This window comes from Mastigoproctus giganteus, chromosome 2 (genome assembly GCF_048544385.1).
Source record: "Mastigoproctus giganteus isolate SK-2022 chromosome 2, ASM4854438v1, whole genome shotgun sequence".
Classification (NCBI taxonomy): Eukaryota; Metazoa; Arthropoda; class Arachnida; order Uropygi; family Thelyphonidae; genus Mastigoproctus; species Mastigoproctus giganteus.
Window position 1 is genome coordinate 252,431,562 of NC_143576.1, and position 27,825 is coordinate 252,459,386.

The 27,825-nt window shown below is 35.0% G+C and overlaps 1 protein-coding gene across 4 annotated transcripts in view; it reads left to right on the top strand.

Moving 5' to 3' along the window:
• Window positions 1-27,825, top strand: part of LOC150090382 (uncharacterized) — a 201,624-nt gene that overhangs the window by 73,730 nt on the left and 100,069 nt on the right. For all 4 annotated transcript variants that reach the window (XM_090369095.1, XM_090369093.1, XM_090369092.1 and 1 more), the window contains exons 9-11: window positions 179-277; window positions 7,841-7,966; window positions 17,128-17,220. In XM_090369095.1, coding sequence (XP_090225221.1) covers window positions 179-277; window positions 7,841-7,966; window positions 17,128-17,220 — 318 coding nt within the window. The remainder of the gene's footprint in view (window positions 1-178; window positions 278-7,840; window positions 7,967-17,127; window positions 17,221-27,825) is intronic.

Genomic DNA, 27,825 nt, shown 5'->3' on the forward strand with positions numbered 1-27,825 from the left:
CTACAGAATGCAAGAAGGCATCTACTTTTGACCAATCTGAAAGCACGTGGAATTGTTTTAGAAAACAGTCTGGTATTTAGTGTTTTCTATGTGTGTTGTCAGTAATAAGTATTTCATATAGATTTTAAGAAAGAAATAAATGAAACTGTTAATGAATATTTTGTTTTCATGTTTCCAGTTGAAACAGTAATAGAAGATGATTGTTTTTCCCCTACAAGAACAAGTGAAGAAATAAACAGCAAGATGGGAAGTAATAACTTATCACCTTCACTGATCGGTATGTTTTAATCAGTGTGTGAGTGTCAGTACACAATGTTCTGGAAAAAATGTATAAATTTAACTTTTTCTTCTTTTTTTTTTTAGTGTAATGTTAATGTGAATTTTTAGTTCAGTTTTGAATTGTCCATTATAGATAGTGTGAAAATTGAAGAAATGCTATAAAAATCCAAATTCCTCACTGTTAAGCAGACAAAGTATGAAATGAGTTTGCTCACATTTTTGATGTGAAACATCCTTGGGGCACCTTAACCAAGTAAATCTGATTGGTCACGAAAAATACGACATGGAAGTGATGTCATCTGCAGCTTCCGCCAGAGGTGAATTATTGTAACTTGTATTGTTTGCAATCATACTTCCTGCAGCTGCCATTTGATTGTAATCATTCAAATGGCAACAATCAAATAGGTAATTAGACTATTGGCTTGGATTTTGCTAACATTTTTGAAGCCAAGGATGTTTCACAAAACCATATACCACACTTTTTTTTTTTAATGTTGGTTGCCTGTTTAAAATATTTTTTTTGTGTTAAAATAAAGAATACAAAGTGGATTACCTTTTTTGCTAATTGTTTTTTTTTTTTTTTAATTTAATTTTTCTCTCTCTCTCGTGTGTGTGTGTGTGTGCGCGCGTGCGCACACACACACTCCTCCTGTATATAAAGAAATAGATTGTTTTCTTGAAAAAATTCATTAAGCAGAAATTTCACTATAAAGAAATGACCTTTTCAACAATGAAAAATACTGTAATTCAAAATTCAAAAAGTTAGTAAAAGGTGGGAAATAAATGGGAATGAATAAATTTTCTAACATTTTAAAACAATTTAGTAATACATGTATATAAGAAATGACTACTTGCATGATGCATACAATATATATTAGTGCACTTTTAAGAATTATTTCTTAAAATGTTTTGGGTTTTTTTTTTTGTTGTACATTGGATTTTACTGTACATTGTTCATAAAAGTGTTTGCATTTGCTTACTTAAACACTCAAATATATTTTCTTCACACTGAAAGCCTTGATGCAAAGTTTCATTTGCTGCCATCATTTCATGTTTGGAAGGCTTAATATTGCCTTCATTTTCATCCAGCTCATCATTGATATTGTCACTAGTTCTTTGAATACTCTCCAAAATGTTGGAGTCACTTGAATATTCAGCTACTATGACATCAACTAAAAATTTGTCAAGAACAATTTCTTCACTGGTCAAACCTCACTTGAAGTTCTTCCCAAGATTGCTCAATATCTTGTAGTAATTCATCACTGTTAACCGGTGTTTTAGCCAAGTGTGCTTTTGCGAATCAATTAATCGTTGTTTCTGTTACATTTTGATTCCACACTTTTGCCAACTCTAATATGCACACCTGCAAATCTATAACAGAATCTATAGGCTCGTTTGATTCTGTTCTCAGTATAATTTTTTTCAATATGCACCTTTGGTAGTGCATTTCCAAATTCATGATAATGTTTGGTGCATTGGTTTAGATGAGGTATTTGAAGGGAAGAAAATAAGCGTTACACTTCTAAGTTTTGAAATTACCAAGTGAAGGGCAGTTGTCGACAATCAACACATGATTTTTCTGTTTTCTTTCATCATCTTTCTATCGAAATTTAACATACAATGTTCAAAAATTTCACTCGTCATCCGAGTTTTTTGTTGTAATTCTAGCCCAACTCTAATGACTTATTTCCTTTGAAACATCGAATTGTTATTTTTGCCTATTACCAAAAGCATCAGTTTTTCATTACCAGCCATATTTGTACCAACCAATACTCTCCTTACTATTTTTATCACCTTTAAAAGTCAGTGTCTTGTTTTGCAAACATTAAAAAAATAGGCCTGTTTCATCAATGTTGAGTATGTCTTTGGGCTTGTAGTCCTCCATACTTTTTTCTTTTTAAAACTGTTCCTTGCCAATGGGTGCAGTCTTCTTTGATTACAATTCCACTTTCATCAGAAATAACTTTTTCGAGTAAGCCATGACACTTTTTAAATTTGTCCAGCCAACCAGAACTAGTTTGGAATGTTTTATGCCCTTCTTCAAGATGCCTGGTCAGCGTGAAGAGGAAAACACCAAACCCGACAGCATGATGAAACAAATGGTCCTCTGTGGCTTTCACTTCCCCTCTTACAGCAGAGAGAGGATCAGAGTGGAAGCAGAGGGTGCTAAGAGTCTCTGGGCATGACCAGGCTGCCATGCACAGAAACTGAACTTGGCCTGTTACAACGTAACATTGCCCATCGGTGAAGATAGGATATTAGAGCTGGAAAAGGAATTAGAAAATGTGAATTGGAATATCATTTGGTCTGGCTGAAACAAGGAGAAGAAATGAATCACTTAAGTTTTTTAAATGGAAATCTGCTGTAGACCAATGGAAACAGTGAAAGGAGCGAAAGTAGAGTTGGCTTTCTAGTCCATAAAGATATAAAAACAACATTTTGGAATTCAAAAGTTCATCACCAAGGGTGTCAAGACTACTACTCAGGATTTCTAAGAGGTACAAGCTAAAGGTTATAATGATTTATGCACCATTGTTGAGCCATGATAATGAAGAGGTTGAAGAAATGTACACTGAAATTGAGAGCCTTCTAGATGAGCAGAAAACCCACTACACTATCATTATGGGGGACTTCAATGCTAAGGTTGGAAAGAGACAAAACAGCTCAGAAAGGGAACTATAGGAGATTTTGGAATTGGTGAAAGAAATGAAATAGGTGAAAGGCTTGTGGAATTTGCAGAATCTCGAGGAATGTCAGTAATGAATACTTTTTTTGAAGAAAAGAATGAACAGAAAGTGGACAGGGAAGAACCCAAATGGATTAACAACTAATGAAATAGACTTCATCCTTACTAACAGAAGATTTATCTTGAATGATGTTACCGTCCTGAACAAGGTAAACGTTGGAAGTGATCACAGAATGGTAAGATGCACACTTGATATAGATGTAAGAAAAGAAAGAAAAAAACCTGACTCAAGTAAATAATACAAAGTCTTTGAGATAATAGAAGAGGAAAAAAAGCAGTATGTACTGGAACTTAAGAACAAGTTTGAGCTTCTGCAGACTGTTCATGACCAAGATATCAACGAGGTATACTACAACTTTTTGAAAGTGATAAAGCCCAAGAAACTTATAGATAAAAAGAAATCCAAAGAAGAAAAAATTAGTCAAGAAACACTTGTCGTGATGAACTGAAGACGACAAATGAAGAGCAAGATAAACGCTGACAAGGAGAAAATTGAGTATACTGAGTTATGCAAAACCATTAGAAAGAGACTCGGAGGACATAAGAAGATTAAATACAAGAAAAGTAGAAAAGGGAATACAAAGGATTTAAATCAACAGCCATGAGCAGTAATACAGAAAGACAAATGATACTGAAACTGAAGAATAGCAATGGTGTACTTATAAATAGCAGAGAAGGCATAATTCAAATAGCAGAAAACTACTATAGAGAATTATACAAGGAGTGAGGAAATGATGCCAGCAGTGGGGAAGATGGATCACAAATTAATAACACATACAACATACCCGATATCCTTCCTGATGAGGTCGAACATGCGTTGAAGAATCAAAGCCCTGGAGGAAGATGAATTTACTGTAGAGTTGTTAAAATTGGGAGAAAGAAGACACAGGAACTGGCAAGACTCTTCACAAAATGCATTAGGAGTGGAATAATGCAATCATAATTTTGCTGCATAAGAAAGGAGATAAATTGGAAATTATAGACCAATTAGCTTGTTATCCCACATCTACAAGTTGTTCACAAGGGTCATTACTAACAGATTAGAAAGAATACTTGATGAGAATCAACTGAAAGAGCAAGCTGACTTTAGGACAGGATTCTCAACTATGGATCACCTTCACATAATATTACTGCTAATGGAGAAAGAAAATGAATAAAAAACACCATTATGCCTGGCATTTGTGGCTTATGAAAAGGCATTTGACTCCATACAGCATAAGGCAATGTTTCGGGCACTGGAAAGACAAGGCATAGATACTCCACATATATTATGATTTTGAAGAAAATATATGAGAACGCTACCTCCTTTATTAGACTAGACAAAGACAGTAGCAAATTTAAAATTGAGAAAGGAGTTCGACAAGGAGACAGAATATCTCCGAAGTTGTTTACTGCTGCCCTTGAGGAAGCTTTCAGAAGATTAGACTGGTCACAGAAAGGAGTCAATGTGAGTGGAGAGTATCTAAACCATCTACGATTTGTAGATGGCATTGTGATCATAAGCCATGATCCCAAATAATTAGAGAGAAATGTGAATCAGTTATGCAGAGTTAGTAAGGATTTCAGACTAAAGATGAATATGGCTAAAACAAAAGTAATGATGAACAAGTATGCCACAGAAAGGGATATAATGATTGAAGGAGCAGTAATTGAAAAGTTGGATTCATATACTTATCTGGGACAAGTCATTAGCTGTAATAATGATAAATGGCTGGAAGTCAAATTTTGGATGGATAGCATTCAGGAAATATGGTCACATACTGAGGAGCAATATCCCAATTTGTCTGAAGCGTAAAATAATGAACCAATAGATACTCCCCACCATGACTTATGGAAGTGAAACTTGGGAACTTACCAAAAGAATGGAAGAGAAGCTGAGAACTACACAGCAAAAAATGGAATGAATTATAGTAGGAATTACTGTTAGATAAGAAGAGAAACACGTGGATTAGGCAGCAAACTCAAGTAAAGGACATTGTTATCAAAATTAAAGAACTAAAATGGTTTTGGGCTTGACACATAGCTCGAAGACATGATGACAGATGGACTAAGAAAATAACAGAATGGTACCCAACAGGAGCTAAAAGAAAACCTGGAAGACAATGACTCAGATGGACAGATGAAATTCCCAAGTTCATGGGTAGTAAATGGATGGCCTTTGCACAAAACAGAAGGAACTGGAAAGTTGCTGACAGGCTTTTATCCTGTAGTGGATTGAAAATGGCTGATGATAATGTTGGGACCCATTAGGGGCCTAACAGCTAAATGACCAGAGGAACAATGGTACACGACACTGCACATATACAAAATCCATGTACCTTTAAACCTCTGGCATTGACAATGTTCTGTTTCACACCCACAATGTTATACTACGTGGAGATGGGGGAACCCCCTGGTGCCGTTTGACACTAAACACATTCTACACTCTACTGTCCTTGAAAGATGTGCACTCCATAGCCTTTTCTTTTATTAATGGCCCTGATATCAGCATGTTTGAAATGGCTTCGTCTACATCGGCATAATTTCGGCCGGTTTTGAATGGGTCCCACTTTCTCAAACAGTTTGAGAATAAAAACATGGTTTTTCAGAATGGCTGACACACTACTGACAGAGATACAAATTTTAGTTTTTTTTTTAATGCCTCGATCTACACTATTAAGCATTCCAGTTTTTCCTCTATACTCGAATTGTAAGGTTACTTGCACAGCAGTTAAAACAAAACTGATTTAAGGACCACTTGTACCTACCATGTAAACAGAGACAGGTAAAATTTAGTGAAAGTGCTAATGTCTGTCAGGAATATGCCTTAGTCTTTGCCAGTGGCTGTGTACACATAGTAGTTGACCAGCAGGACTTCTTACAGTAGAGGTGGTTGTATAGATTTTACAGGCACCACCGAATTGTGGAATGTTTTAGCTCAAGAATTAATCCCTTTAGCTCTTAAAAGCCAAAGGGGTTAATTCTTACTCCTTTTAGCTCTTAATTCGTGCTTTCTACAGCATCAGCTCTATTGCCTGAAGGCCAGGGGTGAAAACAATGCATACCCAGGCTTCTTGAAATCAGTTCGTTATATAGAAACTATTTCCAATGTAATGAACAAGAGGAAATGAAAAAAAAAATTGGCTAAATAGAAAAATTGTTAAAGAGGTCCGACTGTATATATACCGGTATTAACCATATGGTGGTATAAGGATACCACAGACTTTTGCTGCATCAGCCAAAAAATAAATAAAAAAAAAAAAAAAAAAACACCCTGTTATGATTTCCTGCTCACATAGATACATATTCAGCTGACCTTTGAATTTCCCCACACTGAGCCTCTAATGCCCATGGAGGCAACTTATTCCAGTAATTATCAAGTTGCCAGCTAAAAGAATTTCCTACAGTCTGGTGTAAACCTTTTCCACCATAATTTGAATTGGTGGTCCTGGAATCATTTATAACAGCAAATTTTACTGTCATTTATTTCACTGTATCCTCTTGGAACCTTATAGACCTCAATTAGGTCTCCTCTTCTAAGGTGTTTAGTTAATGAGCTCTGCAGCATTTGAAGTCGTTCTTCATATGGATACATTTTTCTGATCTTAGCCGGTGCATCGCCCATCTTTAGACCCTTTCAAGAAGCTGATTACTTTTTTTTTAGGTGCAGTCTCCATAATTGAGTACAATATTCTAAATGCACAATTACCATGTACAATGGAATTATGATCCTATCTCAAAACAAACCTATAATAAATCATTGATAAGACACCATGGACCTTCCTTGCTGCCTGTCTGCACTGCTTGGAGAACTTAATGTCCAAGTGTACCATAACTCCCAAATCCTTTTTCTTTGTCTACTGTTTTTAACTGAACTACACGAAGTATAAGGTTTTCTTTTTTTTAACATTTCTATATTGAGGAGGAGTATGGTGCATTTATTTATGGCAGTTAAGTTTGCTGGTTTACCATATAAAACATAAAAAGCTGCCAGCTGAGTTTTTGGAGGTTTTAAATTACGTTATATTTTTAACTTTAATATTATTGAATTCACCAATTCATCATCCAGTTTTGCTATTAGAACAAGTTCTTTTTGTATCAAGTGAAATGACAATTTTGGGGGAGCAAAATGCACACAAATCAAATGTCCAGATTTTTGTATCAGAGCAGTGACAGTTTTTAAATAAATATTAAATTAGGATAAATAATATCCTAAATTTTTAGATATCCTAGTGCATAATTACATTAAATTGAGGAAGAGAAGTTATTCAAAATTGGGTTGAATTATTTTAGCTAATTTAGATTTTAACTTTTATATGCCGTGCTCATTTTAATGGTTTTAATAATTTTATTATTAGACAAGATGTCTTCTGACTCTCAGGGTTATGTGGTGGTGGTTTGATGTATTGGTGGTCGGGTTGGGAGATCTTTACTACCGATCACGGATACGTCGGACCATTCATATGTCTGCGAGGGAAGGAAGCCATTAAGTAATAATTTTATGTCTGATTGAATTTAGGAGGGTGTTGTAGTGAAGCATTCTACAAAAAAGCATTGAGGTAAATTTTTCTTTATTTCTATATATAATAAATATTAAAATATTTCTTTTTAATATCTTTATTTGAAAGAGGTGACATTGGCAATAGAGCTAAGATCACGTTAAGAAAATTTTCCATTTTTGCAAGCTAGATCAGAAGTAAAGAGGTAGAAATGTTTTTTTTTTTCTTTTATGCATATTTCTGAATGTTTTGTTTGAGCTAGAGACTAAACTTTCCTTACATGTTAGTTCGTTATTACTTAATTTGTTAGGTAATTTAGTTTTGTTTCATATTTCAGATATATCAAACATAAAGAAAGAATATGTTTCTTCTCAAGAAGAACTATCATCGATACTACTACCGTCAGGAAAACAGAAAAAAAAGAAAACTAAGGATCATGATAGATTGTTTGCTTTACCACTAGGTATGTGATAAAGCAAAAGTAACCTACATTTTGCACTTTATTTAAATATGAATACTGAATTATTAAAATAATATATTTTTATTTAAAAAGACTAATGGTAACTTAATTCATGCTTAAATACAGTTTTAACTTCTGCATACTTGTTAGGACAAGAGGGAAATTTTTTTTAATGATTTACCAGGTGGCTCTATCCCCTGCTCGCTTTGCATGCCAACTCCAACGCCTGCTTTTCTACGTAAAATGTAGAGGTGTGACAGAATAAGTCAAATCTTTACTACGTAAAAGGCATCCCTGTCAAAATGCACTGATCAATATCTAATGAGGAAATGACCTATATAATTATTTACCTGTGCATTTGTAGTGACTTAATTGCCCCTCCCACTTGTACCACGTGACCCACATCCCTCTTCTCCCATTGGCTACCCTGCCATGCAGCATTCTCAAGGTCGAATAAATATCATTATGTAATTATTTACCTGTGTTTATGTAGGTCAATTAGGAAAAGGTCTTTTGCTTCGGGTTCCATAATGCATGAGGAATATTGTTGCATCTGAAAGAGCAGGACTGAAATATTTAACTAAAATATTTACAAATTACACAAATATTTAAAATATTTACAAAATACTAAACTATTTACAAATATACAAACTATATTGGGATGATGAGTCCCTTCATCAGCTTACATTAATATAGAAAAAAAAAGTTACAATGGAACAACAAATGATGCCGGGTCATATATTAGAGAGTGAAGCACGTGCATGAGGTTGGTGAATGTTATGGAGGCAGTTGTTTTGCAATGTGCCGAACATTGGCATGTGTCCCACGTACGTGCTCTACATTGTCATCAGCAAGTGTCTCTGCCCAGTAACTTTTTGTGTTCCTTCCATGTAACGTAGAGGTATGATTGTAAATAGTTTAGTATTTTGTAAATATTTGTATACAGTGAAACTTCTCCTAACGGACACCTCTCGTTAACGGACATCTCTCTACAACGGACATTTTCAAATTCCCCAACTCACCTCCATTGGTTTTAACGTGTTTGCAGCTTCTGTCTAGCGGACATTCTCTGTAACGGACACATACAGGCAATCTGCACTGTTTCGTTTAGATTAGCACTTAATTTGATCTCCCCATAACGGACAGCAGGCGAGCTCACGGCCCTTTTTCTAGGAAAGTTTCTTCCACGTATTGCCTCGATCATGTGTTTATTTTTTATTTCCGATTATCTGAATTTTATAAAGGTTTACGTCGTGGTTCTAAACCCTTTTTCAAGAATTTTAAGGCACGTGTAAAACTTCTGATGAATTCGGTGTGTGCAGGGGGGGGGAATATGGTCGGCCTTTCGTCTTTTCAGTTTTCAGTTTTGTTCAGTGTTGTGTGAAGTGCACAATGTCTTCTCGTAAACATTTAACTTTAAAAGATAAAGTCGAACTCATTAATGCGTATGATCGGCAAAAAAATAGTGTTTGCAATCTCGCTGCAAAGTTCAAAATCGGGAAGACACAGGTAAGCGACATCCTAAAGAAAAAAAAATGAACTGCTCGAACAATTTTGACAACACGGAAATGATCAGGTTCAAAAATCATTCCCGAAAACTGTTGGACTTCAAATTTGTCGCGCACGTGCTAAAAAAATTCCCATTAATGGGCCTATTATTAGGGAAAAGGCTTTGGAGGTTGCGAAATCTATGGGAGTAAATGAGTTCAAAGTTTCTGTGGGATGGCTAGACAAGTTCAAAACTCGGCATAAAATTTCTTGGAAAACCGTAAGTGGTGAAGGTGGATCTGTTGATACTGGGGTTGTAACAGAGTGGACCATCAAATTGGAAGATTTATGTCGTGATTTTGAAGCTAAGGATATTTACAACTGTGACGAAACAGGGTTGTTTTTTTAAAGCTCTTCCTGAAAAAACAATGAGTCTAAAAAACCAAAAGTGCCAGGGCGGAAAAATCTCTAAGGAACGCTTGACTGTACTATTGTGTACAAAGATGCTGGGAGACTTTGAACAATCTCTTGTTATAGGAAAACCACAAAATCCTCGTTTCAAGGGCATGAAGTTGAATCTTTTGAATGTTGACTGGAAGTCTAATAAAAAAGCGTGGATGACACGAGATATCATGAGCGAATGGATAAGTCGCTTTAACCAAAACATGATTCGTGAAAACAGAAAAATTATTCTCTTCATGGATAATGCTGGATCTCACCCGCACATTGAATTGTTCAACATTCAAATCATTTTTCTGCCACCAAACACATCTGCAGAGTGTCAGCCCTTGGCTCAAGGGATAATAAAAAATTTTAAACTTCACTACACAAAACGTGTTTTAAGACATCTCATTGCAAACATGAACGATGTAACATGTGCAAGTGACCTTGCAAAGAAAATCAGCATCCTAGATGCGATTCAATGGATTTCCTCTTCAGTAAACGCAATTAGAAAACAAACTGTCGTGAACTGTTTTGTAAAGTCTGGCTTCTCAAACGCAAAAATTGAAGTTGTGAACACCAATGTGGAGCACCAAGAAGAACAACAACTTCAACATCTATTGATAATGTACGATACTTCCGCTACAAGTGACCTTGGCTACAAAGATATAGACTCAAAACCTCACTACAGAAGATGGTGCTCTAGATATCAACGACATTATCATCGATATTTTTCAAAAATTTCCTCATGAGGATGAAGAAATGGAAGGAGGTCATTCTGTCAAAGAACATATTAACGACGAACCACCGATGAAAATGGAAGCGCTCATACAAATCAATCGTTTAAAAATGTTTTTCGCCGCTGAAGAAGATACTGAAGGACTTTCAATGGTTTCTTCACTCCAAACAAATGTTAAAAACAAAATTATCAGCCGGAAGAAGGTGCAGAAGAAAATAAGTGATTACTGTATGCATTTTTCTTAAGATAAAGTCATAATATGCATAGCACAATTGTATGTATATTATTTACAAAAATATTGTGCAAAATCTGTATTTAATTTAATTTTACATTAAACGTTTAACGATTTTTCTTTATCTCTTGTGTATGTAATTGTATATTATTTACAAAAATATTCTTTCTTTTTTTTTTCTCCCTCAGACTTCTTGTTAGTGGACACTTCTCTCTAACAGACACATTTTCGTTCCCCATGGCTGTCCGTTAAAGGGAAGTTTCACTGTATTTTTGTATTGTATAATGTTATTTGTATAATAATAATATTATACTAGTATTATAATGCTCTGATCGAAATCTGATCAGGAAATGACCTATGTAATTATTTACCTGTGCATTTGTAGTGATGTAATTTCCCCACCCTCCTTTCCCCATTGGCTTGAATAATGATGTAATTGCCCTGCCCTCTTCTCCCATTGGCTCAAATAAATATCACTAGGAGAAAAACTTTTTTAAAGTATAGAGAGATTTATCTTTTTAATTTGAATGCATGTTGTTATACTGACATATTTACAAGGCAAAAAAAAAAAAAAAAATTTAAATTCAAAGGATGTAAAATGGAGTGTGATATGGAAAATTTTAGCCAAAATTTGTAAGTGTGGAGAAATCCTACCAAGGATAGTCAGTAGAGATGAAAAAAAAAATTATATTAGCATTTTAAACTTTTCTTCAGATTTCTGAAGAAATTGCATAGTGCCATAGTGCAAAGCCAAAATTCATTCCATATTAGTATTAATTGTCTGAAAAAGATGATCAAGCTAAAATGTATAGAGAAATTACTGCTTTAGCTGTTGTAGTAATATAAAAATTTATTACAATTTATGGGTTCAGCATGGTTAATAGTTATTGTTTCAATACAGTGAGACACCATTGCACCTTCCTCAATGTCAAGAACTGCTGGGTAAGGTCAGCAAAATTTTGCTTTCTACAAAACTTTTTAATGGAAAAGTGAGTGTGGCTAATGTGTGGAACAGTTTATGAATATATGGTGACTATGCAGAATGTATAGGACCGACGCTAAAATGTTTTTTATTTTTACACACACACACACACACACACACACACACACACACACACACACACACACACATAGACAATCATAACAGAAACAAAGGCCTTGCTTGTTGCTGTGGTTCCTTTTGGTTTTTGCTGCAGGCCCTTGTTGACATAGTTAAAATCTTAGGACCTACAGCAATAAGTATCATTTAATTTTATTTAATTTTTATGTAATCTGCTTTTATTTTTCAGGTGCTTTTAATTTTTTCCATTGTTACTACACCTGACAGGTTAGCACCTCTAACTATACATTTATTTAATCTATTTGCCTATATCTGAAAATAATTTAAAATAATATAGGCAAATAATCTATTTGCCTATATCTAAATCTGAAAAGAGTTTGTATAGATGGAAGTGAGAATTACAAAGTGCCAGGATAGTAGAAAAAAAGAAGTAATGTAAGTATGAAAAAGGTGAAAGAATGTTAATATCCTCAAAGTTAGGATGAATTTAGAAAATTATGGGCTGAATTTGCAAAGCCAATTTTGGAGGTGAAGGAACTGTAAATTAAAATTATTAATACAGATGATTAAACAAAAAGTAAAATCAAATAAATAAAATTAAATAAAAATAAAAACATTTGTATTAATAATTTTATTTTACTTTACAATTCCTGCACCTCCAAATTGGCTTTGCAAATTCAGCCCATAATTTTCTTAATTCATCATAACTTTTAGGATATTAACATTCTTTCACATTTTACATTACTACTTTTTTACTACTACCCTTACCCTTCTAGTCCCTGCACTTTGTGTAATTCTCACATCCATCTATACAATTTTTTTTTTTTTTTTTTTTTTTAGATTTATTTAAACTTGCATGTTTATATACTTTTGCAGCCTTTATTGCTGCTTTGCGTGTTTTGGTGCATTTGTCGTACCTTGTTTATTCATTTTTGTTTTTTTATTTTTCCATCAACTGTTACTTTGACTTTAAATAACATTTTAATATATATACAGTGCTTTTTTTTTTTTTTTTTTAAAAAAAAAATAGGTGCCGGTACTCATTCTTTGCTATTGGGAAAAACTGAAAATTAAAAGCATAGGAAAAGTATACTCTAATCCCCCGATTCCCCCCCCCCCCATATTGTTACTTTAGTAGTAATTTTTTTTTTTTTTTTTTTTTTTTTTTTTTAGAATAAGAACAAGAAATTGTATATTAACAGTTCATTAAGCATAAATTTATTATTCAAGTATTTGTAAAATAATAAGAGGAGTTTACCTCAATATACAGCTCTGATTCATACTATCTATATATTCAAGTATATAAAAAAAATAAGTAAAATGTGAGTAAAATAAGTTAATAATTTAATGTTTTTTTGTAGAATATTCCAAATTTTTATTAGGTTCTCATCCAACACCCTATGCTGACTTCTTTTCCTGCTCTTTGTATTGGTTGCTGAATGACGTTTCCGAAGCAACCACGAATCAACATATTTTGCTGGATCACAGCAGGTCAGTGGACGGCCCACAATTTTAAGAAACAGTAGTGAAGAAACTGTTTTTGTTATCAACGAAGCGCTGGTTGGCGATCAGATTTATTTCTGAAAATCCTAGTTCACATTCACTCGGTGAAATTGTTATCGTACTCAGAGCGTTCATCAAATGCTTCAATTCTTCGGAAACCTTATCAATTAGGTATCCACGAATTCCATTTAACTCTAATTGACAATTTTCTAACTTCATTTTCACCAAATGCCAACAATTCATGTTTAGAAAGTTTAATACCTTCGTTGTCCTCGTTTTACTTCTCTTGTCATCGGTATTGTCATTAGTTTTTAAACTTTTTTTTCTTTTCTTTTTTTTTTGAAACTGTCCAAATTAACACGTGACACAGAAGCCTATGATAGATACAAGTTGATCTGTAACCAAGTTACAAAGGAGGTTAGGCAGGTGAAGGCAGATTACGAGAAAACTTTGGCAAGGGATGCAAAGAAAAACAGCAAAGAGTTCTTTACTTATGTAAACTCTAGAAGGAAGGGGATGAATCAGATTGGTCCACTTGATATCGATGGGTCAACTGTTGATGATCCTGCTCAGGTAGCTAACAAACTAAATGAATATTTTGCATCGACATTCACACGTGAGGAGTTATTCAGCGAGGGGAATGCCAGAGGTGTATTCAACTCTGGCAGTAAGCTAGAGAATCTTGTAATAACTGAGAGTAAAGTGGAGGAGAAATTGTTGAAGATAAACACAAGAAAGGCACCTGGGGTGGATGGGATCTATCCAGTTATATTAAAGGAGGCAGCAAAGGAAGTAAGCAAACCCTTGGCCATAATTATGAGAGCTTCCTTGGACTCAGGGGAGGTGCCCACAGACTGGAGATGTGCAAAAGTGACCCCAATTCACAAAGGAGGATCAAAGGCTGACACAAGTAATTATAGACCTGTGAGCTTAACTTCTGTTCCAGGAAAATTAATGGAGGCACTGATTAAAGAAGCACTGCAGGATCATCTAGTCAAGACTTCAGGTATAGTTCGGACACAGCATGGTTTTGTTAAGGGAAAGTCTTGTCTGACCAATCCGATTGGATACTATGATGCAGTCACAAAGGAACTGGATGCAGGGAATAACTTTGATATTATATACTTGGATCTTAGAAAGGCTTTTGATACTGTTGCACATGGAAGACTGCTGCACCAATTGGAGCAGTGTGGCATTGGAGGCAGGTTGCTGCTATGGATAAAGGGGTGGTTGAGGGGGAGAAGACAGAGTGGTAATAAATGGACACTGCTCATCGTGGACTAATGTTATTAGTGGAGTCCCTCAGGGTTCAGTATTGGGTCCATTATTGTTTTCTGTATTTATAAATGATATTGATGATGGTATATCAAGCTTAATGTCCAAGTTTGCAGACGATACGAAGGTTGGCAGGGTTGTCAAGGACACTACTGACACTATACTACTGCAACAGGATCTGGAAAGGCTGAGGAGATGGGCTGAGAGGTGGCAAATGAAGTTTAACATTGACAAATGTAAAGTACTACATATGGGAAACAGCAACCCCAGAGCAACGTATCAACTCTGTGGTACTACACTGACAGTGGTAGAGAATGAAAAGGACCTGGGGTAATTGTTCAGGCAGATATGAAGTTCTGAGCAGTGCAGATGGGCTACAAGAGTAGCTGATGGTGTATTGTCGATGATATATAGGAATTTTTCTAGCAGGGATAAGGAGGTGATTATTCCCTTGTATAAGGCAATGGTCAGGCCACACCTTGAGTGCTGCATACATGTCTGGAGGCCTCATTTCAAGAAGGATGTAGAGCAGCTGGAACGAGAACGGCAACAAGATTAGTGAATGGAACAAAGGGTTGCTCATACAAAGAAAGGCTTAAGTTTTGCAAATTACAGTGTCTGGAGACTAGGCATCAGCGAGGTGATCTGATAGAGGTGTATAAAGCCTTGAATGGTTTGAGCTTGCTCAATGCTGATGGGATTCTTCCTCTAGATCAGAATAATCACCTGAGAGGACAAATTCAAATTGAGGAAAGACAGATGTAGGATAGACGTATGGAAATTTGCTTTTAGCCAGCTGGTAGTTGGTTGGTGGAACAGACTTCCATCCCTTGTCATGGAAGTTGATAGCCTAAATAAGTTTAAGGCTCAGCTGGACAGGTATTTCGAACGAACAGAGAGGGGTGAAGTGGAAGTGGTGTGTGTGTGTGTGTGTGTTTTTTTTTTTTTTTTTTTGGCTGATGCTGCATAAGCTTGCTTTCTTGCATCAGATGCCTCTACTAATTCTAATGCTAAATTATATATTTTTTTGTGTATTTTTCTTATAAATATATTTAAGCACACGCATTTATTTTTAACTAAATTGTTTGCATTTTCTGCATATATATGGTGCTGAGTAAATTAAGTTCTATAGTTGGACTACTAGCCTATCTTTTATATTGCTGCAAAGGTAGAGTTTGAAGTAGGTAGATATTCACTTGTATTTATTCATTTGGTCTAAATATTATGTAATGTGGACACAGGCAATTGTATAGCAGTTGTTTCTAACAGGAGGTGAAATTAGGCAAGGAATTACAATACAAATAGGCATTCTGCCCTTGGTAACATTAGTGCACGAGTGCAGAAATAAATAGTTGGAAGAAAGTGAAAAGCATATAAATGAAGACTAAAGTTTTTTTTTTTTTCTTTTTTTTACTATACACTTGTTTTATCAGAGCATAATTTCTCATCTGTACTAGTACATACAGGGCCATTACTTAGTACTTTTAGGAAATTACACTCCCAGATAATCTGAGTACAAATTATATATAATGGCAAAAACAAACTTGTAATCTTTGGTATTATGTGCAAGAAATTGAAAAGGATTTTGCAAAACCTTGTCGTGAATTCCTTAAGAATAGTTATAAAAAAAAATTAACTCATCCAAAGCAGAAGTATTTTTTTCTCTGAAGCACATATGTTATCATTCTCTCTCAAATTTAGCTCATACATGTGGTGACTTGAAGATGCACAATACCTGCATTGAGAAATCACTTGTTTTTAGTTGTTAGAGACTAGTCTTTTTCTCCAGTGCTGTAAACAAAATGGCTTACATGTGAACTCATAATGTGAGTAGTTATAGGAATTCTCCATGATTCTACGTGTACTTCTTGGTTAGTGAACGGAAATGTAAAATTTAAAGGTGACATATATTGTGTAATTATACTGTATGTGGCACACCAGCAAATTTTTGTTATGGTTCCATTTCATTTCATTATAAACAATGCTTGGTGTATTTTGTTTCAGCAGTATTTTTGAATTATACAAACTATTCACAAGTCACGGTACTCAGACTTCAGATTTCATTGTAGGTGTATTTTCAGTAATCCATTTTAAATGCATATAAAACCTTATATCATTGGTTTGAAAATGGTAGTGACTTCTAAACACATCTTATTTCAAATAAACAGATATCAATATAATGAGGATATACTATAGTGATTATGTTCCCACATGCATAACACTTGTTAAATTTTATTATGAATTATGTTCATTTTGAACTATAAATTAAAATTGACAGAAGATTTAAGAATCTTCTGTCACAATATGATTCTTAACCATAGCAATTATAAATTATTATAATTGCTAATTGGTATGGTTCTGTGGTTTTAGTTTGTTATATATTAACAATTTTATTTACCATTCGCTATTTCTTATTTTGTTTCCAGCCAATTTGCCAATACAGGATGAAAGCCTCTGTCCAGATGAACCTTCAGAGAAAAATAAAACTGAAGATCACAGGATAGAAACTTTCCCAGTTGGTATGCTTATAAATTTAACCTTAGTAACTGTTTATTGACTTTTAATTTAATTTTTAGTTTAATGAAATTATTGCATTTAATTATATTTTGAATTAAATATAAAATATAATTACATTTAATTATATTTTATATTTAATTCAAAAACTTATCTATTTTTATTAAATTTTTTATATTTAACAATCAATTTTTATGTGCAAGACCAGTGCCATTATATGTAAAACTAGGTGATTGTAAAATTTCTTCTGGAGTTCATGGTTACATACCTATTTATCGTAGGCAGTCTTAACTTTGTATAGACTTGCTGTTGACTGTGGTTCTCTTGATTTCCACAGTGAAAATGTAATTACAATAATTCAGAATCTTCTCTGTATGTAAATTACTGGACTTTGTATATGTAATAAATATATATATATATATGTGTATCTATTTAGTTCTACAATCTGATTCTTTCACTTAACATCATATGCATTTGTTTGCACTCTCCTGTTATATCATATGTTCTGGTTAATGTGGTCACCTTGGGTTCTATATAACTGATAACAATAGGTAGTCCATAACAGTAAACAATGGATAAAGTATATAACAGTTAACTTTTCCCTACTTCTGAACACTTACAATTCAGAAATAAACAAGTTTGTTATAAATGCAGGTACAATAAGTCCTTGACTTATGTAAGCCCGAGTTACGTAAATTTTTTTTTTTTTTTTTTTAGGATTGTAAAATTTAAAACAGTTAAAAAAAAAAAATAATAATAAAAATAAGCAATCAATAACAACAAACATGGCATGCACAGATTGGACAAGTGAGATATAGAGTGACAAGTTTACAAAGCTTAGAAAATAGGAATGAAGAAAAGATTCTGAAAATTTGTTTATTTTATGACTGAAGATATCAGTGAAGGGGACACACATTTTACCATAATAACGTAAAAGCCTACAGAATTAGAGCTATCGGTATTACTGCAAATGCAATAAGATTGAGTTTACTACCTGTTTATAATAAATTGCACTAACAGAAAAGCCCAATAAACCGGAAACTGCAAATTATTTTTATTGTTTTTTGGTTTTGACCTCCAGAAATGTGCTTTAGTACAATGTGAGCTTGCGTGAGGTGATAGTGTGTTTCCACCTTAACCCTGTGAAGTTCTTTACAGAAAACTCTATTTTGACTGTTATCGTGGTGCAGATTAAGGGAATAAGTGACAGCGGTACTAGAAAATACAGTAAACCCCTGCTGTTCACGGTATCTGTATTCGCGATCGCTGATTTAATATAAAATGAAACCTAAAAAAATTTGAATTTTAAAGGGCCGTGAATATTTTCCGCCATAAAAAAACATGGACGTGGCTAAAATTATCTTTCCCTGTCAAAACAGCGCTCAGTGGGTGGGGGGAGAGGGATGACAAAATCGCGAGCGTGGATGTTTCTCGCTAATTCTTGTTCAGTATATGTTATGTGCTTGTCATGGAAGGTTTCGTCGTGTGCTTTTAATTTATACGCTTAAAAATTTATAAATTGATATGCTTACAAAAGTGATGAATCTACCGTTTTGCAGTTTAAAACAGACTTTTTCGAGTGTGTTAACGGAAGAAAGTGTGACTTTATTGTGTACAAGTTCTTTCTAAACCGTACAAAAATATGGCTACGAATAACAAGGGAAATGTGAAAATATCAAAGAAGGTGATGACATTAGCAAATAAAATTTGAGTTATTAGACAATTTCTAATGGTGAAAGTGTCTCCTCAGTGGCAAAACATTATAAAATCAATGAGTCAACAGTACGATCGATCAAAAAATCGGAAGAAAAAATCCACCATGGTGTCCGTGAAAACGCGCTAATTGCTTAAAAAATTTGCTCTGTAACTCATGATGTTAAATTAGGAAAAATGGAAAAAGCTTTAAATCTGTGGATAGAAGACGGAACTCAAAATAAAATTCTGTTAAGTTCCACTCATCATTCGTGAAAAGGCAAAACTCCTTTATCAACACTTTAGCGAAACTGGTGATAGCACTGGCGGGATAAGTTTTTTTGCTAGCAAAGGCGCTGGTTTGAAAGATTTGTTTGAAATTTCCAATAAATATTACATTTAATATTAAATTGTTTCTTATTTTCATTTCGATGCCATATGCTTGCATTTCGCTATGTACTGTCTATGTACATAGTCATATTATGAAGGTACATAATACATACATAGACAAAATTTTAGACTAGTTTTTCTTATATATTTCATACGTTGGAACGGAACCCCTTTATTACTATGAGAGCCATAACTCTCAGTATTCGCGTTTTCGGTATTCGCGACATTTCTCAGGAACGTAACCCCCGCTATTCGCGGGGGTTTACTGTATACCAAGGAAAGGAAAGCGATCATTTTGGATCAGAAGATTAAAATAATAAGGATGTGTGAAAATGGTGAAACATTAACAAGTTTCTTGCAGAATTTAGATTTGTCATTGTCAATGGTGAACACAATTATAAAGGACTAGGACAAAGACAGAATACGAGAAGCGGTGAAGGGTTCGGCACCAATGAAGGCTACTAAATACATATCAGATTTTATAGTACAATAACATGAATTCTTTCTTCCTTTTATGTTTTCTTTTCTTATATGCAACTCCGACTACTTCACTACTGTCCCCAGACAAAGTTTTTAATTGAACTAATTAAAAATAAGTAATATATAAAAAATATATAACTAATTAATTTAAAAATATAAAACTATTTTTCTTCATTCTTCTGAGGATATGATGTGGTTTTTGTAATTTTGGCATATCAGGGATATAGTAGCAATATTTTATTAGTCATTCCCGAGTTATGTAAAACTCGATTTGTGCAAGAAGTCCTTGAATGTATCTCTTATGTATGTCGGGGACTTACTGTATACATTCACATCTAATTTATTCAAATTACTTGTTCAAAATACCATAATACAGATTACTTAGCTTTAAATAATGAGGTTTAGGTTTTTTGCTTGAAATTTGCCAGAATCTTTTCTGTGCAATTCTGCAGATTGTAAAAGATTTTGTGATGCCTTCTAGTTCTACCTCCAAAGTTCTGAAGTGGCTCCCAGTTTCAAGAACATTTCTAATTTTACTTTATTTTGGAACTGTCTGAAGAACATTCTATTCTGAATCTGTCGTCTTAGACTGTAGTTTCTTTTTGACTGGTTTTTTTTCCCTCCATATCACTTACTGTGAGATGGCCTGTTGTTTTGAGATTTTCCAGGACATAAGTTTGCCATTTTCCACTCAATTTGGAAAATCTCATTTCAAATCATTTGGAGACTGGTGGATTTCTTAATGACTAACTGGGATATTCAGCTGATCTTTGGTAAGGGAGTGGGATTCTTCCTGTGTGTCACCCCCCCATTTTTCACTATGTATGAGTTCATATCGGCCAACACACACACACACACACACACACACACACACACACACACACACGGAAAGATGTGATGCACAGTCCATGAGTTGCTGATTTTTCTTAAAGATTCTCTTCTGCTGATTCTAATTTTGAATCAGTTCCTTTCTTATATAGCTTTCAGCTCATTAAGTTAAAATAGGTTTGAAAACTGTATTATAAAAGCAGATTGTCTTTTGGCTAATTTCCCTTTTATCTCCAAATAAATTTAATTGGTTTTCTACACTTCCTACTTTGCTCTTTCAGTTGTTCATTTCTGTATCTAAATTATATATATATACTTTATTCACAAACAAACATAAAGTAGATATAGATTATTAGAGGGAGGGGGTTTACAGTTATAAAATAACACAGTTGAATTACAAGTTCAACAAACTTCTCAATATGTGCTTTTTATAATCTGTATTCTTTCTCCACAAAGGTCTAATTCCACACTACTAGTTCAAATAATCATCATTCACCAAAATTGGCCACACTTAAAAATCTTTGATAAAACTGGATAGCCCAGGAATAATTCAATGTGTGAAGTTTCAAAATGGGGAAACCACATTTTCCATACATTTCGAGTAAATACATTAACTTCTCGTTGCAACTTGACAGGTTTCAGTAAAAGATTAGTATTAGTAATGGCTGTATGGCACAAGGAAGCCTAAGGCTTATGCTGTACCAGCTAATAAAAAAATAATAAGAGAAAAGGAAATAGACAACCTTGAATTTCCCCAAACTGTCAGCCTCAATCACCATGTAAGTAACTTGTTCCAGTAATTTATAACTCACTAGCTAAAATAAAAATTTCTGCAACCCAGTCTAAGTATCTCTTCCCATAACTTGAATTTATGACCAATTCTAGAATAATTTATAACTGTGAAATTTTCGTCTTTATTCATTTTACTATTGCCTCTCAGAGCCTTAAACACCTCAATCAAGTTGCCTCTAAGGTGCCTAGTTTCCAAACTATGCAACCTACATATTCGAAGTCTTTCCTCAATAGGATGTCCTTTTGCTGATCTCACCAGGCGAGTCTCATCTCTGGACCCTTTCAAGAAGCTTGATGTCTTTTTTTAGGTGCGGTCTCCACACTTGAACACAGTATTCCATGTGGTCTAACAATAGCCTTATATAATGTAATTATGACTTTCTTTTCTTGTACAATTGATGATTCTGATATAATTGATCTTGAATAAGTAGGCAAAAGTTGAAGTTTAAAATAATCCAAATATTGATTTTAATGAGGCCTTAGAGAAATTCATCTCTTTAATTCATCCCTCATTCCACTTAAGCAAGTGGAATGAGGGATGAATTAAAAATAAAAAAAAAGAAGAGGAGGAAGGAAGGGCAAATGCCCTACAATACTTCTTAATAACTGTATGATTTGAGATTTAAAGCTGCTTTCATTTTTATGAACCAAACCTGCCTTCATTAAAAAGTTCAGGGATAGAACAGTGTTTTGCAACAGTCACTTTCTGATCCATATATGTATATACACCAAGGAATACAGAATTTAAGATCCACCAACAATGATGAATACTTTTTTTTAAGTTTATTCCACTAAGGAGTTTATGCAAATTCCTTAGTGGAATACTTCCACTAAGGAGTTTGCATAAACTGACAAATAATCCATATTATGACTATTAAGTAAATTGAGAATAAAGTGGGACAAAAATACACACTAATTTCAGGTCTAAGTCTACTGATGAAACAAAGGTTGGCAGGGTAGTTTATGACAGCAATCAGAATATGCCACTCCATTAGGCAGATGTGCTGAAAAGTCACAGTTGAGGTTTAACATTGATAAATACAAGATACTGTATTTGAGTAGTAGTAATCCCAGAATAACGTACCAGTCGAGTAGTATCACTCAAGTTAGTAGAGAATGAAAAAGACTTGGGGTAACTGTGCAGCCTGACATGAAGTTTACTGAGCAGAGTAGACAGACTGCTAGAACAGCTTATGGGGTACTGTCAGTGATATACAAGAATTTTGCTAACAGGGATAAGGGGGTTATTATCCCATTGTATAAATCAATGGTTATGCTGCATATAGGTCTGGAAGCCTCATTTTAGGAAGTATGTGGGTCTGTTGGAACAAGTGCAAAGAGCAATAAGATTAGTCAGGGGAACAAAAGGTTTTACAAAGAAAGGGCACAAAGGATGATATTGTTGTACACATTGGCACCAATGACATTAAGAGTAGGAGATCTGCAGATTTACTTAACAAGTAAGATCAGCGTTACAAAAAAATCATGAATTAAGGTTAAATTTCAAAGTCTGCCAGACACAATAGGAGGGAGTACATGATGAGAGCCTTTTCAATCAATTCGGCCCTGGAGGAAATGTGCAAGGCTCAAGGAGTAAAATCTTTTTCAGCCTGGTCTGTGCTTGTTAACAGGAAGAGACTGCTTCTACAGGGATGAGATACACTTAAGGTGCAAGAATATTTGCTGATGCTATTGAGGCAGTGTTAGGTGAGTCGGAAAACTGCTAGCTTGGGGGGGGATTCGCAGACTAAAAGATTAAAAGTAGCTGCAGGCAGAGGTGAAGGTGATTCTTGCACTACTTCTATTAGAATAAGCAGCAGAGAGGGGTGTTGGGGGTTTCAGGGACTGATGGCAGTCATCATGAAACAGGTGGGTATGTGGGATGTGTTAGGGTAACTAATAATAAGAATAGGTACATGTATACCAATGCTAGAAGTATAGTAAATAAATTTGATGAATTTGAAGTGTTGGTCAAGACATCAAGGCAGCTATTGTTGGGATAGCAGAGATGTTGGTATCCCAACAATATCCCAAAGATATAAGGAATGCAGAACTGGAATTTGGGGAGTACAATGTGTACAGACAGGATAGGAAGGGAGGTGGTGTTATGCTGCTAATTAAGAAAAACAAAATCAAAAGAAGTGCATCCAGTCGATATAGATGAACAGTGCACTGTTGAGTCAGTTTGGTGTGGTACAAGCGCTGCGAAAGCAAAAATAAGAGTAGGAGTGTGTTATAGGCCTAATGAGTACAATGAACAGTTGTACAGAGAAATGGTGGGCTTGTAAATCAGAATGTCTTTATAATGGGGGATTTTAACTTCCCAGATATAGACTGGAACTTGTGGGTTGGTCACTCACACACTAGTAAGGCTTTTGTGGATTTATTGGATGATTGTTTTCTGCAGCAGCATGTTTGAGAGGCAACCAGAAAGGGTAATACTCTTGATCTGGTTATCAGCATACAAATGATCTGGTGATCATTTGTGTATTAAGAATTTGCAGATAAAGGAACCATTAGGTGGCAGTAATCACAGTGTACTGATGTGGGATTTACTTAAAGATATAATTACCATTATATCTTTAAGTAAGTAAAGGTGATTATAGTGGTCTCACAGTTAAATTCTGTACAGTGGAACCAACTGATGATGTTACCAACAGAAAATTCTAAGTGGGAAGCATTCAAGGAATTAATAGTGGAAGCTACTAATCGTTTCATACCTATTAAGAAATATTGTCCAGGGTTTAAGCCTAAATGGTTGTCAAATGAACTCAGACTCATGGCAGAGAAGAAAAATGCATGGGATGCATATAAATTATCAGGTGAAGACAGATTATGAGAAATCTTTAGCAAAAGGATGCTAAGAAAAACAGCAAGGATTTCTTTACTTATATAAACTCTAAAAGGAAGGGGATGAATCTGATTGATCCACTTGATATCGATGGTTCGACTATTGATGATCCTGCTCAGATAGCAAATAAACTGAATGAGTATTTTGCATCTACATTCACACATGAGGAGTTAAGATTTGAAAATGCCACAAGGGTATCAAATTGTGAAAGGGTGCTTAATAATTTTGTAATAACTGAGAATAAAGTGGGAGAAAAATTGTTGAAGTTAAACATAAGAAAGGCACCTGGGCTGGATGGGATCTATCCAGTTATATTAAAGGAGGCGGCAAAGGAAGTAAGCAAACCCTTAGCCATAATTATGAGAGCATCCTTGAACTCAGGGGAGGTCCTCACGAACTGGAGATGTGCAAATGTGTCCCCAATTCACAAAGGGGGATCGAAGGGTGGCACGAGTAATTACAGACCAGTTAGTTTAACTTGTGTTCCTTGTAAAATAATGGAGTCACTGGTTAAAGATGCATTGCAGGATCATCTAAACAAGACTGCAGCAATAATTCAGACACAGCATGGGTTTGTTAAGGGAAAGTCTTGTCTGACAAATTTGATTGGTTATTATGATGTGGTTACAAAGGAACTGGATGCAAAAAATAATTTTGATATCATATACTTGGATTTCAGGAAAGCTTTTGACACTGTTGCGCATGGAAGACTGCTGTCGAGATTGGAGCAGAATGGTATTAAGGGCAAGTTGCTACAATGGATAATAGGATGGTTGGGTGGGAGAAGATGGGTGGTAATCAGTGGGTGCTGCTCTTATTGGACTAATGTTATTAGTGGAGTCCCACAGGGTTTGGTGTTGGGTCCACTGTTGTTTTGTATATTTATCAATGATATTGATGAAGGTATATCAGGCTTAGTATCAGTTTTCAGATTATACAAAGGTTGGCAGGGTTTTAATGACAGTAATGGTAGTGTGTTACTGCAACAGGATCTAGAAAATTTGGTCAGATGGGCTGAGAAGTGGCAACTGAAGTTTAACATTGAAAAATGCAAAGTACTGCATATGGGTAGAAGTAACCTCAGAGAAACATACCAAGTGTGTGGTACTACACTTAAGGTGGTATAAAATGAAAAAGACTTGGGAGTAATTGTGCAGTCAGATATGAAGTTTTCTGAGCAATGCAGACAGGCTGCCAGGGCAGGTCATGGGGTGTTGTAATGATATACAGTAATACCCCGACTTACGCGAACTCGGAGTTACACGGTTCTTGATTTTTTTCGTTTGGCAACACTGCCGCTCACTATCTTCAAGGTAGTTTTTCATATGCTATTGATATACGGTGCGCCGGCAGAGAGTGAGAGCAAAAGATGAAAAAAATTCAACTTTGCTGCTGCATGAGCTGCACACATATACAAGAATTTGTATTCCAACTGTCATATTTATGTGTGCGTTTGAATTTGTGTTCAACTTTTGTCAGAAATTATTTCGTTTTCACGAGAGAAATGGATCGCGTTGGTCGAGCCGTATATCGATGGCATATGAAAAATGACCCTCAGTTTTCTCTTGGTGTGATATGCATTGGACGTGTTTCGTGCAAACTACACGCACAATTACGATCGACGAAAGTTAAGATTATTTTATTATACAGTTTTCTAAACCTTTAAAAAACTGTCGTTCAAGCAAAATAAATCTGATTCTCCTGCACCTAGTAAGAAAAGGAAAACGATATCTTTGGAATGTAAACTTAACATTATCAAGGATTTTGATAGCAGAATGAAAATTTGTGAATTGGCAAAGAAGTTTGAGCTACCGGAATCCACAGTAAGAACAATCATAAAAGATAAAGAACGAATTCTCGAAGCGGTGAAAAATGCTTAATCCTTGAACTCAAGCATAATTTGTAAACGTCATGCTATTATTGCTGAGATGGAAACAATGCTGAAATTATGGTGTGATAATCAAGTAAAAGTGAAGAATTGTCTAGTCGATCAGAACACTGTGTGCTATCAAGCTAAGCTGATTTTTGAGAGGTTGAAAGAAGCTGGGGAAGCAGGCAAAGATGAAAACTTTGTAGCTAGTAACGATTGGTTCAACCAATTTAAAACTCGCTGTAACTGGCACAGTATCGCAGAGAGTGGAGAGGCAGCAAGTGCCGATAAAGCAGCTGAGTCTTCTTTTCCTGAAACACTCAAGGCTATGATAGAAGGTGACTACAGCAGTGAAACCGCATTTAACGTGGATGAGACTGGCCTGTTCTGGAAGAAGATGCCTAAAAGAACTTTTATCACGCGTGAAGAAAAAAACTTTCCAGGCTTTAAGGTTTCCAAAGGCCGATTGACAGTGATGGTTGACGGGAATGCAGCTGGTGACTGCAAGTTAAAACCTCTCTTAATTTATCACTCCGAAAACCCAAGAGTTTTAAAAAATATATCTAAAATGAGCTTACCAGTGATTTGGAAGTCAAATCATAAAGCTTGTGTTGACAGCTTCCGTTTTTGAGGGCGGTTTGGTCACCACTTCATACCCGAGGTCGAACGTTATTGCAAGTCTAAACAGATTCCATTTAAAGTGATGCTTCTTATTGACAATGCACCTGGTCACCCTCCTGCCACCCTAATTAATTTTGACCCACGTGTGAAAGTTGTGTTTTTGCCTCCAAACACAACCAGCTTGCTTCAATCGATGGACCAGGGAGTCATCAAAACATTCAAGGCTTACTACACGAGGCATTCGTTTGCACGTCTGAATGACAATATAGTGAGATATCTGTTAAAGACTTTTGGAAACAATTCAATGTTTTAGATGCCGCAAGAATCATTGAAGAATCTTGGGATGAAATTCACAAAAAAACATTGAATGGTATCTAGAAAAAACTTTGTCCATTTTTTTTTTCAAAAACGAGACAAAAACAATGCCAGAAACATGATCATGTCGCTCATGTGATAGAAGAAGTTGTTAATCTTGCCAGGCAATTAGATTTGGAAGTCAATGGTGATTATGTCAACGAGCTGTTGGATTCATATAGTCAGGAGCTGACAATGAATGAGCTCATAGAGATGTGTGAGCAAAATTTCACAGAAGTATCTGACACTTTAGATCCAGTTCCACCAGTAAAGCGCATGACAATTGCAAGCTTGACAGAAGGTCTCAGCTCAATTGAAAACTGCTTAAAAATTTTAGAAAACAGACTCCAACGAAGAACGCGTTATAGCTACAAAGCAAGGAATAAAAAAATTATTAGCTTACTACGAAGAAATTCTGTGTGAAAAAAAGGGTCCAGAGATGGGTGACTCTCCTGGTGAGATCGGCAAAAGGGCGTCCATATGAGGAGACTTTGAATATGTGGGTTGCAGAGCTTGGAAACTAGGCACCTTGGAGATTTGATTGAGGTATTTAAGGCTCTGAGAGGCATAAGGAAAATGAATGAAGATGAAATTTTCACCCTAATAAATGATTCTAGAACTAGGGACAATTACAAGTTAAGGGGGGGGGGGATGTTTAGACTGGATTGCAGGAAGTTTTATTTTAGCCAGCGAGTTATAAATGACTGGAATAAGTTACCTATATGGGTGGTA